This window comes from Xenopus laevis, chromosome 1L (assembly GCF_017654675.1).
Source record: "Xenopus laevis strain J_2021 chromosome 1L, Xenopus_laevis_v10.1, whole genome shotgun sequence".
In the NCBI taxonomy this organism is placed as follows: Eukaryota; Metazoa; Chordata; class Amphibia; order Anura; family Pipidae; genus Xenopus; species Xenopus laevis.
In genome coordinates this window covers 156,115,800-156,131,967 of record NC_054371.1, presented here as the reverse complement: position 1 = coordinate 156,131,967, position 16,168 = coordinate 156,115,800, and the positions used below count along the sequence as shown (strand labels likewise).

Here is a 16,168-nt window from a genome sequence, read left to right as displayed (position 1 = left end):
AATACGGTAGAACCCTGCTTTTATGTTTTCCACGTGGTTGCTTTTAGAAAAGAAACAAACAGTGTACGAGCACAGGACCAAAATAATTGACTAAAAATCCAGGAAACCTTAAAATCGGCGTTCTAATGTATGTATTTTGGCCAAATTTTTATTTGGTTTTGGTTCATAACAAATTAAAATGAGAGATTTTTACACACAAATTTGAATACCAAGTGAAAAATGAATAAGACAGATATATGGTTACAAGAGCTTAATAGAGGGTTTGAATGTTACATTACAGGTTACCTACACAATGACTAGTGGTATCAGGATCATAGTTTAAGTATTGTAACTGCAGTCAATGGAAGAAGGGGTCCAACTCACAGCACGGATCCCAGATCTTTTAAAATATTATTGTTCCTCTGGACTCTGTGTTCAATTTTATAATAGGGGTTGACCAATTGAATCCAGGCATCTATGGTGTTAAGGGAGTCCTCCATTCAGTGTGGCAAAATATACTTTTTTAGCCTAGTATAACAGATTGTAATCTTTCTAGCATAGCAGATGATACTAAATTGTGCAGAACTATAGGTTCCATGCAGGATGCTGCCACTTTGCAGAGTGATTTGTCTAAGTTGGAAAACTGGTCAGCAAACTGGAAAATGAGGTTCAATGTTGATAAATGCAAGGTTATGCACTTTGGCAAAAATAATATAAATGCAAGTTATACACTAAATGGCAGTGTGTTGGGAGTTTCCTTAAATGAGAAGGATCTAGGGACACTTGAGAAAGGGCACGAATGGCCCGAAACATGTTGTGTATGGTAGTCAGTGAATAAATACTTTTCCAAAGCATATTGCTTTGAAGTGCTCTCCTTGAACCAATTGTTTAAGGATCTAGGGTTTTTTGTAGATAACAAGTTGTCTTATTCTGGGCAGTGTCATTCTGTAGCTACTAAAGCAAATAAAGTTCTGTCTTGCATAAAAAAGGGCATCAACTCAAGGGATGAAAACATAATTATGCCTCGTTATAGGTCCCTGGTGAGGCCTCATCTGGAGTATGCAGTGCAGTTTTGGACTCCAGTCCTTAAAGGAACAGTAACATCAAAATAAGTGTTTTAAAGTAATGAAAATATAACACTGCAATGGTAAAATATTTACCAGTGCAGTGTTGCCCTGCACTGGTAAAACTGCTGTTTGCTTAAAGGGATACTGTCATGGGGAGAAAAAAAAAATCAAAATTAATCAGTTAATAGTGCTGCTCCAGCAGAATTCTGCGCTGAAATCCATTTCTCAAAAGAGCAAACAGATTTTTTTTATATTTAATATATAGACATTTTGTCAATTTCCCAGCTGCCCCCAGCCATGTGACTTGTGCCTGCACTTTAGGAGAGAAATGCTTTCTGGCAGGCTGCTGTTTTTCCTTCTCAATGTAACTGAATGTGTCTCAGTGGGACATAGATTTTTACTATTGAGTGCTGTTCTTAGATCTACCAGGCAGCTGTTATCTTGTGTTAGGGAGCTGCTATCTGGATACCTTCCCATTGTTCTTTTGTTTGGCTGCTGGGGGAGAAAAGGGAGGGGGTGATATCACTCTAACTTGCAGTAAAGAGTGATTGAAGTTTATCATGACTTGGGGTAGCTGGGAAATTGACAATATGTCTAGCCCCATGTCAAATTTCAGAATTGAATATAAAAAAAATCTGTTTGCTCTTTTGAGAAATGGATTTCAGTGGAGAATTCTGCTGGAGCAGCACTATTAACTGATTCATTTTTACCCATAAAGTGGATCACTGTATAAGAGGCCACCCCTTTAGACTAGAAAAAAAAACTTTCATTTGAAGCAACGTAGGGGGTTCTTCACAGTCAGGACAGTGAGGTTGTGGAATGCACTGCCGGGTGATGTTGTGATGGCTGATTCAGTTAATGCCTTTAACAATGGCTTGGATGATTTCTTGGACAGACATAATATCAAAGGCTATTGTGATACTAAACTCTATAGTTAGTATAGGTATGGATATATAGAATTTATGTAAAAGTAGGATGAGGGGTGTGTGTATGGATGCTGGGTTTTCATTTGGAGGGGTTGCACTTGATGGACTTTGTCTTTTTTCAACCCAATTTAACTATGTAACTATAACTGCACACAGTAAGATCATTTAGTCTCCCTAGGATGCAAATTTGTGGGTTGGCTAAAGGAAATCGAAATTATTGGCTACAAATCGCACCACTGTAGTATACCGTGCTTAGCGGGCATTCCCATTTCATGTGGAAGAAATCCGCAGCTTGTGATTGGAACTGATATATAACGGGTGTGTGATTTTTGAATTGTATCAGTCTTTTCCTAGCAGAGATTAGGAAGCTAATGCAGTTATCCGTAGCTTCATCTCAGGACAGTACTTGGATATGGATTTTTGCCTGAACGAACGTTTTGGTGCCCATAGTAATTAGGATCAGGTAGAGACTATATACTAGTTTTTTTGGGGTCAGGCGAATAAACAGTTTACGGAAGGGGAAAGAGTATCGGCTCTGGAGTGAGCAAGAATAATTTGTCGTAAGTGTGTTTAGTTGCATTTCTTTAGATGCTTTTAGCTTAAAGTCTTTGGTAATAGGAAATGTGGGATGTGGGAAAGTAGCATGGCCCAGCAGATCTCCCAGGTCTTCCTAAAATCTTGAAGGTTGCATAAGTGTGTCAGGTGTGAGTTACCCCAAAGAGGAAGCCTGTGAGATATGTGGAGATTTGAATAGTTTTTGTGTGATATGCCATTCCTAATAGGGTGTGGTGGGAATGCCTGGTACATCTTAGTTGCCTATTGGGAAACTTATCCAGCTATGTACTCCAGGATCAGAGCATGGGGGGTCATGTTAAGGTTGTATGGATCAAGCACAAAACACAAGTGGAGGTAGAACATTTGGGAGGCTACAAAGTAAAGGTAGAGATTGGTGAGTGATAGGCCACCTAGTTCAGAAGGGGCTACCAGTTTCTTCGATGCCATTCTAGGGACTTAATTATTCCACACAGAAATGGAAGAACCTGTTTCACTCTCGAGAAACTCTTGGGATGCCAGATCTGGTATACAAAAACTTGTGTTGGCATTTCAGAACTGGTGGTGGGGTTACTCCATTAATTGGTTTAAGCATATAGGGTGGGACTTCCCTGGTTTTAAATTGTGGTTTATGCCAAAGACACCTATGACAAAGTACCAGAGGGTATGAAACTTTTGACTTTTATAATCAGTGGTTTACAGGATTAACTTTTTTCAAACTATCGTGAAGTGCTGGCTCTTTCTGAAAGCACAAGATCAGGCACAATATCCTCATATGGCTGCCTACGCATTCATATAAAAACTAAAAAGAGAAAAATGCATTAAATGGTAAAATTAATTATTTGCAATGTACACTTTTGCTGATTACTTAAGATGAGACTATATGTATTTAAGTATGAATAGAAGGAAAGTGGCATGTGCAAGAGGAGGGATAGATCTGCCAGGTAAGGGATAGTCTGTTGGACAGACCATCTGGATATGTGAGAGATTGTTGCAGCAGAATGGAAGCACATGGAGTTACTGTAGAATTTTAGAAACTTTGCATCTGAGGAAACCATGCTAGTCTGCAAAAGCTGCAAGTAGAGTGTTAATTTTTTTTTTTTGTACATTGACTTGATGTGTTAATCTTTTCATTGCTTCTTTTAGTTAGTTGGAGTGGAGTTATTCACCAAATTGTGAATATTTAATAATACTGGCTTTTTTAGTTGCTGGCACAGCAGAGTATAACATGTTGTCTTTTGCCTTAGTATTATAGATACACAGATCATAGTTTGATATAGTGATATAGTTAATGATTGATTCAATTTTTTTATGCACGGTTTCCACCTTTTTCAGGTCCGCAGTAACCAGATGCCAAACCTAAGCAATATGTATACAGCAGAACACACTGCCATGCAGGAAAGAGTGGACCCTGAGCTTCTGCCCCCAGAGAAACACATTTTTGAGGTACGAGCAGAGACGGACCTGAAAACCGTCTACAGAGGAATTCAGAGACTACTCCTAAGTTACAAGGTAAGGAAGATATAGAATTACACTGTGAATAAGAAACAGCTGATCTATACTTATTGCCATAAAATTGATGTCTCTGTTCTCTTAAGGATGAACGGCGTGGCCCCACTCTGATTGCAGTGCAGTCTAATTGGAATGCAAGAAGGTTAGCAGCTGGAATGCCTGTTCTGGACGAATTTCCTCTTGTTCCTGTACGTATAACAGATGATATTAGCTATGGAGTGTTAGATTGGCAACGCCATGGAGCCAGACGCATGATCCGTCATTATCTGAACCTGGATAGCTGTCTTTCCCAGGCCTTTGAGATGGCAAGGTAAATCACTGCATAGATTGACCACCATACTTTACTTCTTGTATTAATTAATTTTCTGAAAAGGAAATGCTATACTTAAAGGTGTAGCTGGTTGTAGAGATTTGTACTGAAATGTAGAGCTTCACACCACAGAATTATTGTACAGAACCAAATAGTAGTTGTCATACTTCTGGAGTATTCATGACCTGTCTTCTCCACTCTGCTGAATTTAAATTTAGCTTCCCTAACATACCTCAAAAACAATTGCCTAACCTCTCTCCGTCCCTTCAGTTTTTTTCTTTAGCTAGTACACATTGTTACATTTTTGAGATTTTGTCTTAAACTTACCTCTGGGTAAGTTTGGACTGCAGCATTTGTGCTTCCTGGATAACAGAGACTTCTTTCTGTACAAAGACACATTCAAAGCAAGATGTGTACATGTGGGAACTACCTGCTTTTGGGAATATTTTATGTACAAAACTATTGGTGGACCTCCAGTCTTTACCAGCTGCAGCAGCTCTCAACCCCTACCCCCTTACCAATTTGAGCCTTTGCTCTTCCCTCCTGAAGTAGTGGTACGAGTTCTAATTGTTCCATTATATCCACAGAGTACATTTATGGCCTATGCACAAGCCAGGGGAGTGAACTTTTATTTCATGTGAGGAAAATAGAAACTAAGTATAATGTGGTGCAAAGACAGAATTGCTATAATCGCTGATAAACTTACTTTTCCAATGAGTCAGGGTTGTCGGCAGTTGCAACATGCTGATGTTTTTTTAACCATATTGTAAATACAGGAGTTTTTTTTTATGGATTTATGTTGTGTTTCTGCTATAAGTCTCCTTGACAATCAGCCTTATTGCCTACATTCTAAAATATGGGAATTTTGTTGAGGGAATATTTTATAACGGAACTGCTATCTGCTATGGTGCAATTATAGCTAAATAATCTTCTCTACCATTAGGTATTATCACTTACCTGTGGGTAACCTACCAGATGATGTGTCAACCTTTGGATCTGACTTGTTCTTCTCAAGACACCTTCGTAGACACAATCATCTGCTTTGGCTGTCACCTAGTGCCCGTCCTGACCTGGGGGGCAAAGAAGCAGATGATAACCGTTTGGTTATGGAGTTTGATGAGAGGGCATCAGTGGAGATTAATAATCCAGGCTGCTATAATACTGGTAAGGGAGTTGATGCAAATACATATATAATAAATACCACCTTGCCAGGTGGTACAGTATATGTTTTGTCGGTGTACTATTGCATGTTATAGTTACATATAAAGTAGCGCCATCTAACTACCCTTTTATTTTCATACCATTTATTTTTTAACGCAAGTTTAATGCTATTGTACCAGTCCTGCTTTGTCTTGTTGAACAGTATGTCTTGTCCTATGTATGTATGTATATATATATATATATATAATGTAAAACAAGTTTAAAGGAATTGTTCGGTGTAAAAATAAAATCTGAGTAAATAGGCTGTGCAAAATAAAACATGTTTCTAATATAGTTAGTTAAGCAAAAGGCTGGAGTGATTGGATGTCGAACAGAACAGAACACTACTTACTGCTTTTCAGCTCTTGATTTACACTTACTAGCTACCCTGCAGTAACCAATGAGTGACTTGATGGGGGGCAAAATGGATCATATCTGTTGCTTTTGAATCTGAGCTGCTTGCTGAGAGAAAGCATTTCTCTCCTAAAGTGCAGGTACAAGTCACATGACCAGGGGCAGCTGGGAAATTGACAAAATGTCTAGCCCCATGTCAGATTTCAAAATTGAATATAAAAAAATCTGTTTGCTCTTTTGAGAAATGGATTTCAGTGCAGAATTCTGCTGGAGCAGCCCTATTAACCGATTCATTTTGAAAAAAAAACATGTTTTCCGATGACAGGATCCCTTTAAAGTCACTGACTAACTCAAAAATAAGAGAGCTGAAAAGCAGTGTTCTGGCTTTTATATTAGACATCCAGTCACTCCAGTCTTTATACATTACATATTTGGCTAACTATATAAAAAACATTTTTTATTTTGCACAGCCTATTTACACAGTTTTTATATTCACACTGAACTGTTCCTTTAAGCTGTTGATTTCCAATAACTTGAGAATTAGTCATAACTATTCCAGCAGCAGTGTAAAATAAATTCCAATACAATGTTGCTTAAAAATGTGTAGTCAAATATTGTGTAAATACACTAGAGGGTATCCTTTTAAAGCCTCTATTCCCAAACTACGTGGCTGTCCCCAATAGTGTGGGATGCAGTGATTTCTGATGGGGCGCAGATTGAAAGCCAGTTAAAGGGGTGGTTCACCTTTGAAATAACTTTTAGTATGATGTAGAGAGTGATATTTGCAGTTGGTTTTTATTATTTGTGGTTTTTGAGTTATTTAGCTTTTTATTCAGCAGCTTTCCAGTTTGCAATTTCAGCAGTCTGGTTGCTAAGGGTCCTAGCAACCATGCACTGATTTGAATAAGTGACTGGAATATGAATAGGAGAGGCCTGAATAGATAAGATGAGTAATAACAATTAGGAATAACAATACATTTGTAGCCTTACAGAGCATTTGCTTTTTATAAGGGGTCAGCGATGCCCATTTGAAAGCTCAGAAGAAAAAGGTAAATAATTATTAAGCTATAAAAAAAATAAAATAATCAAAACCACTTGAAGAGTTGATTAGAATTGGGCATTCTATAACGTAAACCACCCCTTTAAGGTGATCATTTGTAGAAAATGCCTTTTTCTTGTCAATGTTATTCACGGAAGCACAACTTAATGGTCTGTTAGGCTGAGCTCATGGTAGAAAAGTAAGAGTTCTCCTGTTTTCTTGCAATTTTATGAATGGTTAATAAATCAAAGAATATATCTAACATTGTTTTGCATTAAGGAATCCCTGACCTAATGAGGGTGTACACAAAGGAAATTTGAACACCTACTTTAATGTAGACGTTCACTTTATATTCTGCATCACGTTCCTTTTTTTTATATCTCCTTAGTGTGTGTTGAGCTGGATATCCAGAGTCTGGCAGTAAATAGTATCCTTCAGTCCCATCATATTAATGACCTGGAGGGAGCTGGAAGTATGGGAATAAGCTTTGACGTCTTGCAGCAAGCCTCTCTTGAAGATATGGTCACTGGAAACCAAGCAAGCTCTGTGGCCAGCTATGATGAAACAGCCCTCTGTTCTAATACTTTCAGGTATGTCAAGATATTGACCCTTTATTGGTGTTCAGATCAATAAAGGTTTACTTTAGATGGTGGGTAGACATTTGTAGAATTAAAAGGTTAGTGGCTTCTTGGATATTTACAAATGTATTTAAAGACACTAGGTGTTTCTGTATTAAGTCCACATTTCCAAGCAGCTTTTTTTATAGACTGTCCATTGGCCTGTGAATTCTGTATGTTGCTGTTATGCAAAAGTTGTCACCATTAACTATGGTTAATTGTGTCTGCCAAAAGTAAGGCCTTTATCTTCCACATTCTCTTTCTTCCACTATTTGGGAGACCACCATGAATTTCTTCTTTACTCTTGATGATTTACAGGTACATTTGCTAAAATATGTTAGTGAGGTGTTTGATCCATGCTACTGATATTATTTTTCTGTTCATATAACCGTTTCCATATAGGATTCTGAAAAGCATGGTGGTGGGCTGGGTAAAGGAGATCACACAGTATCACAACGTCTATGCAGATAACCAAGTTATGCATTTTTATCGCTGGCTGCGGAGTCCATCCTCTCTGTTATACGATCCAGCTTTGCATCGAACTCTGCACAACATGATGAAGAAGCTATTCTTACAGTAAGTTATCCAGAAAGCTCTGAATTATGGAAAGGACATCTCCCATAGACTTTATTTTATGTAAATAATACAAATTTTTTAATATTTCCTTTTTTTTCTGTAATAAAACCGTACCTTGTACTTGATCCCAACCAATATATAATAAAAGCAAAACCATCCTATTGGGTTTATTTAATGTTTACTTGACTTTCCAATAGACAAAGTATAAAGATCTAGATTACAGAAAGATCCATTATCCGGAAAACCCCAGGTCCCAAGCATTCTGGATAACAGGTCCCCTACCTGTACAAATATATAGGATCATGAAACATTATTTCTAACACTGCAGCAGCCATATGTTTAGAGAAAACATTATTAGAATTATTATTATTATTATTATTATTATTATTATTATTATTATTATTATTACAAAATTAAAACATTATTAATGTAATAAAAAAAATGTGTCTGCAAGGGCATAGGTGCCTGTCCAAATTATTTTTCTTTTTCTCTATTAATTCTTCAATGATGATAGACTTGTAGCAGAATTCAAGCGCCTGGGATCCTCTGTTGTTTATGCCAACTTTAACCGAATTATCCTGTGCACAAAGAAGCGCCGAGTTGAAGATGCGGTTGCCTATGTAGAATACATTACACAGAGGTAAAGTATTCCCCTGTTGCCCTGTATGTGTCAACCTCCGTAAGTCCTGTAATATGTTCATATTTCTCCTCCAGCATCCATTCTCGGGAGATCTTTCACTCTCTTACAATCTCAGTGTCACGTTGCTGGGAGTTTCTGCTTTGGATGGATCCAGCAAATTATGGGGGCATCAAAGGAAAGCTTCCTTCCAGCGTTCATTATGGAGAGGTTAGGACACAGGCACCTACAGGTTGAGGGTACTATAGGACGACCTATTACCTGTGTTAATGTATGATGTAATTGTCTCTCAGAGTGCAAAGAAGAAAAAAGTGCAGAATGGTGAAGAGGATGACTGCAGTGAGGAGGAAGAGGAAGAAGATCAACCAGTGAATTCAGATGATGAGTCCGAAGATCAAGTTGAAGAATCACTTGAAAACAATTGGAATATTGTTCAATACCTGCCTCAGACAGCATCTTGTCAAAGCTACTTCTTGATGATAGTTTCTGGTAATTAATGCCACCTGTGTCTCCACTTTCTATTTTTGTTTGATTTGTACTGTATATTCACGCCAATAAACAGGAACAGGGCTTTTTAGAAAGTCATATTGTTCTTGCTGCTATCCACTCTAACCAATTTTTTGCTCCTGCACAACCTATGCTGCTAGGAAACTTTAATTCATACACTTCCATTTACTTTTCTCTGCACCCACTTGCTGTCAATTTTGAGAAAGCCCTTGCACAAAATTGTCTGCCTTCTTGAACAACAAATACAGATATTGATTAGGATTGATCTATATAGACATGTACGTTTCAGTTGGACAAGTACCATATTGATCTATTGATGCAGCATCTTTTTCAGATGAATTTAAATTTTATTCTTTTGCTTGAATACCAGCTTACATAGTGGCAGTGTATCACAGTATGCGAGAGGAGATGAGACGGAATGCCCCAGGCAACACTCCAATTAAACGCAGACAGAACAGTCAGGTCTCCCAAGAAACTAATGGAGATGGAGGCGCCATGCCAGGTAAAGGAGGTCACGCAAATTGTAATTTACCTTTTTTGTTTGTCCAGCCATTAACTGTAGGATGTAACTGAGGGCTTCCACCCTCTCTGATTCATATAGTATTTTTCCAGTAGTTTTTGTTTTGTATTTGGTTGTCTCTTGTACCTCTTGAACACCTTGTTTTGACCTATAATGCTTTAGATTTTTTTTTTTTTTACAAAAGGAGATAGTGCTACAAAGCGCAGAGAGAAATGTGAAAGGAAATATAGTATAGTATTTTAATATAAAATTTTTATGTTGATATGAATACAGATCAAAACAATTCCTTTTTAAACGCTACAGTTGTATGTGAATTGAAGTATTCAGAATTGATTGAAAGTAGAAAAAAGTACAGGTATGGGACCCGTTATCCACAGTACTTGGGACTTGGGGTTCTCCGGATAACGGATCTTTCCATAATTTGGATCTTCATACCTTGTCTACTAAAATATAAAATAAACCCAATAGACTGGTTCTGCTTCCAATAAGGATGAATTATAGCTTGGTTTGGATCAAGTACAATGATCATTTTTAAAAATTATTTGGAAAAAATGGAGCCTATGGGAGATGGCCTTTCCGTAATTCGGAGCTTTCTGAAAGAAAGCAAATATATAAAATGAGAATAAATGTTTTTAATATAGTTAGCCAAAAATGTAATGTATAAAGGCTGCAGTGACTGGATGTGTAACAAAACACAACTTCCTACTTTTCAGTGAACACATGGGACATAACTGTTCAGTGAGTTTGCAATTAATTCTTAGCATTCAGCTCAGATTCAAATGTGCCCCCCCCCCTCAAGTTTCTGTTTGGTTACTGCCTGGTAACCAATCAGTGGAAACCAAGAGAGCTGCATAGCAGGAAGTAGTGTTCTTGCAATTATGTGACACATCTGCTCACTCCAGCCTTTATACATTACATTTTTGGCTAACTATATTGATAATATACTGCCTGGTAACCAATCAGTGGACCAATCAGTGGAAACCAAGAGAGCTGCATAGCAGGAAGTAGTGTTCTTGCAATTATGTGACACATCTGCTCACTCCAGCCTTTATACATTACATTTTTGGCTAACTATATTGATAATATTTCTTATTTTGTACATCTATTTACCCAGTTTTTATTTTTATACTGAACAATTATTTTAAGGAAAGATCATGTAGGAACTTGGACAGTGGGGTTGAAGTCTACTTGGATTTTGCCAAAGCTTTTGATACAGTTTTGCATTTCTGTTGGTCTTGGGAATGTTGTTTATTTGTGGATAGCACAATGGTTAAATGATTGTGTACAGAGAGAGGTTGTCAATGCTACATTCTCTACTTGGAGTAGGGTTCTTGATTGGCTGCTATAAATGTGTTCACTTGCATTGTTTGGCTGTGGATGGGCATTGTAACTAGTGTTTGTGTCGGTGGCTAATAGCCATGTGGGCCAATCAAATCCATCCAGGATTTGTCATACTTGAAGGGCGATCTGGACCTTTACATTTTGCAGTCTGGGCAAGTAAGCGGTAGATGAGATTTGCTCTTGATAAATGTAACTTTATGCTTGTGAGATTTAAATTATGCAGGACTCTTAAATAAAACAATCCGTAATTGTACTTTGAGAGGTTTTACCAAGCCTTCAGGAAAGATTTGTTCTATGTTTGCCTTCCTGACTCTTAAGACCTAGATTACATTCTAGACTGGGGATTCGGTGAGACATTACAATCTGGTGCAGAAAAGGAAAGCATATGATCAGGATTTGTTCCTGTTTTTTATTGGTAACAAACTGATGCCCTGTTGGCAGTCCCCAACCAGTGGCTCGCTGGGAACATGTTGCTCGCCAACCCAGTGGATGTTGTTCCTAGTGGCCTCAAAGCAGGTGCTTATTTGTGACAAGGTGCTTGGAGACAAGTTTTGGTTGCATAAAAAAACAGGCATGCAGCCAAACAGAGCCTTCTTTAGGCTGCCAAATAGCAAACCACAGCATTTATTTAGCATCCCCGGGAACTTTTTTTTTTTTTTTAATGCTTTTGTTGCTCCCAGACTCTTACATTTGAATGTGGCTCATGGGTAAACAAGGTTGGGGACGCCTGCCCTATGTAGGTGATAAAAGGAGAGTGGGATGTGCTGCAGCTCTGATAGCAGGCTAGTATCCTACATGGTCCTGTCCCCTCCCATACGACTGGGTCAGAATCATGCTGATAGAAGCAATTTGCTAAAAATTCTACATAGCCCTGGTCTGTTTATTTTCTGCACACTTAAATGAAAACTACTTGCCTACTCCCAAAATGAATACTTGAGCAACAGATAGTTTATATCAAATTAAGTGGCATATTAAAAAATCTTATTAAACTGGAATATATATTTAAATATTGCCCTTTTACATCTCTTGCCTTGAACCACCATTTCATAATGGTCTGTGTGCTGCCTCAGAGATCACCTGACCAGAAATACTGCAACTCTAACTGTAACAGGAAGAAGTGTTGAATCAAAAGACAGAAGTCTATCTGTTAATTGGCTCATGTGACCTAACATGTATGTTTTGTTTGGTTTGTTTGTGAGTACAGTGAATCATACAATCTCAGGGGGCGGCCCTTATTTGTTTAAATGGCAATTTTCTATTCATGATTACCCAATGGCACATACTACTAAAAAAGTATATTATTATGAAAATGATTTATTTACATGAAGCAGGGCTTTATATATGAGCTGTTTTATGCAATATATTTTATAGCGACCTACATTGTTTGTTTGAGGTGTATAGTTTTCTTTTAATGTCTTAATTCATTCTTTAGGACTCATCACATTTTCTCAAGATTACGTTGCTAACGAACTTACACAAAACTTCTTCACCATCACACAGAAGATACAGAAGAAAGTAACTGGAACCCGTAATGCCACAGAACCCTCTGAAATGTTTCCCAGTTTACCAGGGTCACATCTGCCCCTTAATAACCCTGCCTTGGAGTTCATAAAATATGTATGCGAGGTAAAATGCAATTTCAACAATTTTTTAAAAATTTTTTTTTTTAACATTAACTTTTAATATGTTAGTGAAGGGCTTATTCTAAGCAGTGCATTTATTTTGTATGGCTTTTGACTCAATGGTCGTTCTGCCTCTTTTCATTCTTTTACTTTTAAGGTCCTCTACTATTCATATTCTATTTTGATTTCAAAATTGCTCCATAGTAGCGCTTGTGATTAACCACGCAACAAGATTCTAGTTCTAAGAGCTAAATTTTTGTTTGGAACAGGAAAGTCCACTTTAGCACAGATATAATGTAAAGATCTATTCCAATAAACAAGCAAAATATCTGCTAGGACCTAAAACTTTCAGCAATAGCAGTTGAGCCGTTTAGATATGTTTATCCTTAAATGTGTGAAATGTGAAATTCTTACACTATGTCCTTGCAGGTACTGGCATTGGATTCAAATATCACAAACCAAGTGAACAAGCTGAAGAGAGATCTCCTTAGGCTAGTTGATGTTGGAGAATTCTCAGAAGATGCACAGTTCCGTGATCCATGCCGTTCTTATATCTTACCTGAGATCATATGCAGGAGTTGTAATTTCTGCCGGGATCTAGATTTATGCAAGGATCCTGCTTTAAATCAGGTTTGTTGAAAATGCTGTGTTTTAGCCTGCAAGTAGTAGTTTCTTTAGTCAGAGGCTGATTTCTTTGTGCTCAAAATGCACTAGCCTGACTGCAAAGTATTTGTGCTGTATTCTTCTGGCTTAATTGGTGGTCTGCCACACATGATCACACAAATCCTTTATTCTTGGAAGCACAGACCTAATGGTACTACACACAATGCCCTGTCAAAACGAAGGCATAATTATTTTGTGACAGAAATCGCCAAGCATATTTTCTTATTGTATGGCCAGTTTTAAACTACTCTTGTAATTTCAGGATGGATCTGTGCTACCTCAGTGGGTTTGTACAAACTGCCAGGCTGAATATGAATCTGATGCTATTGAGATGGCTTTGGTAGAAGCTCTACAGAAAAAAATGATGGCTTTTACCCTTCAAGATTTGGTAAGATCAAATATTTTCTCTGTATTTCTCAGTCAAAATATGTGACAAATAAAACCCTTCTCCTACCCTTCTTCCACAGACTATATATATATATATATATATATATATATATATATATATATATATATATATATATATATATATATATATATATATATATATATATATATATATATATATATATATATATAGCAATTGCTTAACTTGCTAGTCTCTGCTTTTATATAAATGTCACAGTTCTCATCACAGTTCTTTCTACACTCCATCTCAGGTGTGCTTGAAGTGTAAAGGTGTGAAAGAATCCAACATGCCGGTGTATTGCAGCTGTGCAGGAGACTTTGCTCTCACAATTTCTGTTAAGGTAAATGCAATAATTAAAAAAAAAAAAGAAAACTCATGCGATGACTTCTGATTCTAGTGCAAAAGGCCTCACTTTCACTTATGGTTTGCTCATCAACTTTTCTTATTTGCAGGCACTTTTGGAGCAGATTAATGTATTTAGGAATATTGCACAACATTACAACATGGCTCATCTTCTGGAGACAATTGTTTGGATTATGCAACAAAATTCTCATCTAATCCAGTGATCTGAATTCAGAAGCATAAAGCTGTTTTTGTAGCACAAATATAGTCAGTATCTGACTACTTCATATTTGCAACTGCATACTCTGTACTTTTACCGTTTGCAATAAATATTGTTATAATTCTTTGCTCACTTTTACTGTTATCCTGTATAGCTGTGCAGGGCAATGTTGCATCTGGTGTTTTGTCTCTGTATTTGTTTATCAAGGTATGAAACACAACAGCATGCTTGAAATTGTCTTTGATTCCTTCCAGTCATGGGAGCTTTGCTTATGGTATTGATTGCCAGTGCAAAGTTTGTCTTTAAAAATATTACAAAAAAATATATCACAAAAAAAAAAACCATGCTGTGTTAGTATCACACCTTGGCCAAAATATGTAAGCTCATGTGCCTCATCAAGGCAACTATTGCCTGAAAAGTCTATCCTCCATATTTTTGGGTGAGATTTGCTTGCTTCCTATACAGCAAGAGAGCACCATTATCTATAAAAGGGAGCAATTTAAGACCAAGTTTGATTGTTCTGTAAGGGTAATATGAAATAAAAATTTTGATGAATGTTGTTGACTTTTTCTTACATTCTTATGAAATGCAATATGTTAATAAAAAGCCTTGTGTTAACATAATGCCTCCCCAGAGACTAGTGTTTTCCTAATAGGGCCAGGTTTTGATCAGACTAGCAGCTGCATGGGATCTATTTTTACAAGAAATCCTTTTGTAAATGAATACTGTTTAACCAAGTAAACATAATAAATAGGATTCATTTACCATCAACATGTATTTACAATATGCAAGATTAGCTAACATTAACATTCTCCTATGTTTCAGGGCAGATATCCTTTTTTTTTTTAAAACTGAACAGAGAGACAGACACACACCCCAGCATATACCATCTGGGAATTTCCCTGGTACTCTAATTAATTGGGTCATTGGTGATTTCACTTTCTTTGACTTATCAGTAGCAGCCCTGCTGAAGAGGGCTCCCTGCATGTGTATGTCTGGGTAGCCTTTCATTCAGTGGCCAGAGATGTTGAACTTCTTCTGGGGTTTTTTTTTTTGTTTTTTTTTAATATCAAGGCCATAACAATAACAGGTAGTCCAGGTTGGGATCAGATCAGGGAATATGGGAGCAAGTGCAAACATTCTCCTGGTCATGTGTGTGCTGTTTGCAGCCACACACATGTATGTAATGCACAGCACTATACATGCCAGCCTTCATATCTTGAATATGACACGTAGTTGTAATGTGTAATTGTAAAGTGAATGTGTAAAATGATGACTCTCTATGGAGACTTCTAATCTGTAACCTAATCTCTGGGTAACCCTGAGTCAGAATATTTTTTTACATCCAATTTAACACACAATCAGTGATTGCCTGACAGGCACTAACATTGTTAGTTTTATACTAAAAAGAAGGAAAATGTCTCTGAATATTAATTGGAGTGCTAGACTGTTTATGTATGCATTAAAGGAAAACTATACCCCCAAAATGAATACTTGAGGAACAGTTTATATCAAATTAGGTGGCATATTAAAGAATCTTATCAAACTGGAATATATATTTAAGTAAATATTGCACTTTTACAGCTCATGCCTTGAACTACCATTTTATAATGGTTTGTGTGCTGCCTCAGGGATCACCTGACCAGAAATACTGCAGCTCTAAAGCTGGCCATAGACACACAGATCCGATTGTACGAATCATCGAACGATCGGACTTCCCCCATCTCCCCGTGAATCATACGATCCCTGGGGGCTGCCCTTATTTTTTTTTATTT

At 37.2% G+C, this 16,168-nt stretch overlaps 1 protein-coding gene across 1 annotated transcript in view; it reads left to right on the top strand.

The window, feature by feature from the left end:
- The window catches only part of pole.L (polymerase (DNA directed), epsilon, catalytic subunit L homeolog), a 51,589-nt gene extending 36,581 nt beyond the window's left edge, over nt 1–15,008 (top strand). Inside the window, exons 36-49 of the mRNA XM_018260369.2 lie at nt 3,860–4,036; nt 4,123–4,346; nt 5,290–5,510; nt 7,328–7,529; nt 7,959–8,132; nt 8,647–8,772; nt 8,847–8,979; nt 9,063–9,258; nt 9,647–9,778; nt 12,570–12,763; nt 13,189–13,389; nt 13,685–13,810; nt 14,082–14,171; nt 14,284–15,008. Of these exons, the coding sequence (XP_018115858.1) occupies nt 3,860–4,036; nt 4,123–4,346; nt 5,290–5,510; nt 7,328–7,529; nt 7,959–8,132; nt 8,647–8,772; nt 8,847–8,979; nt 9,063–9,258; nt 9,647–9,778; nt 12,570–12,763; nt 13,189–13,389; nt 13,685–13,810; nt 14,082–14,171; nt 14,284–14,397 (2,310 nt within the window). The 3' untranslated portion in view covers nt 14,398–15,008. The remainder of the gene's footprint in view (nt 1–3,859; nt 4,037–4,122; nt 4,347–5,289; nt 5,511–7,327; nt 7,530–7,958; nt 8,133–8,646; nt 8,773–8,846; nt 8,980–9,062; nt 9,259–9,646; nt 9,779–12,569; nt 12,764–13,188; nt 13,390–13,684; nt 13,811–14,081; nt 14,172–14,283) is intronic.
- Nucleotides 15,009–16,168: the final 1,160 nt, after the last annotated feature.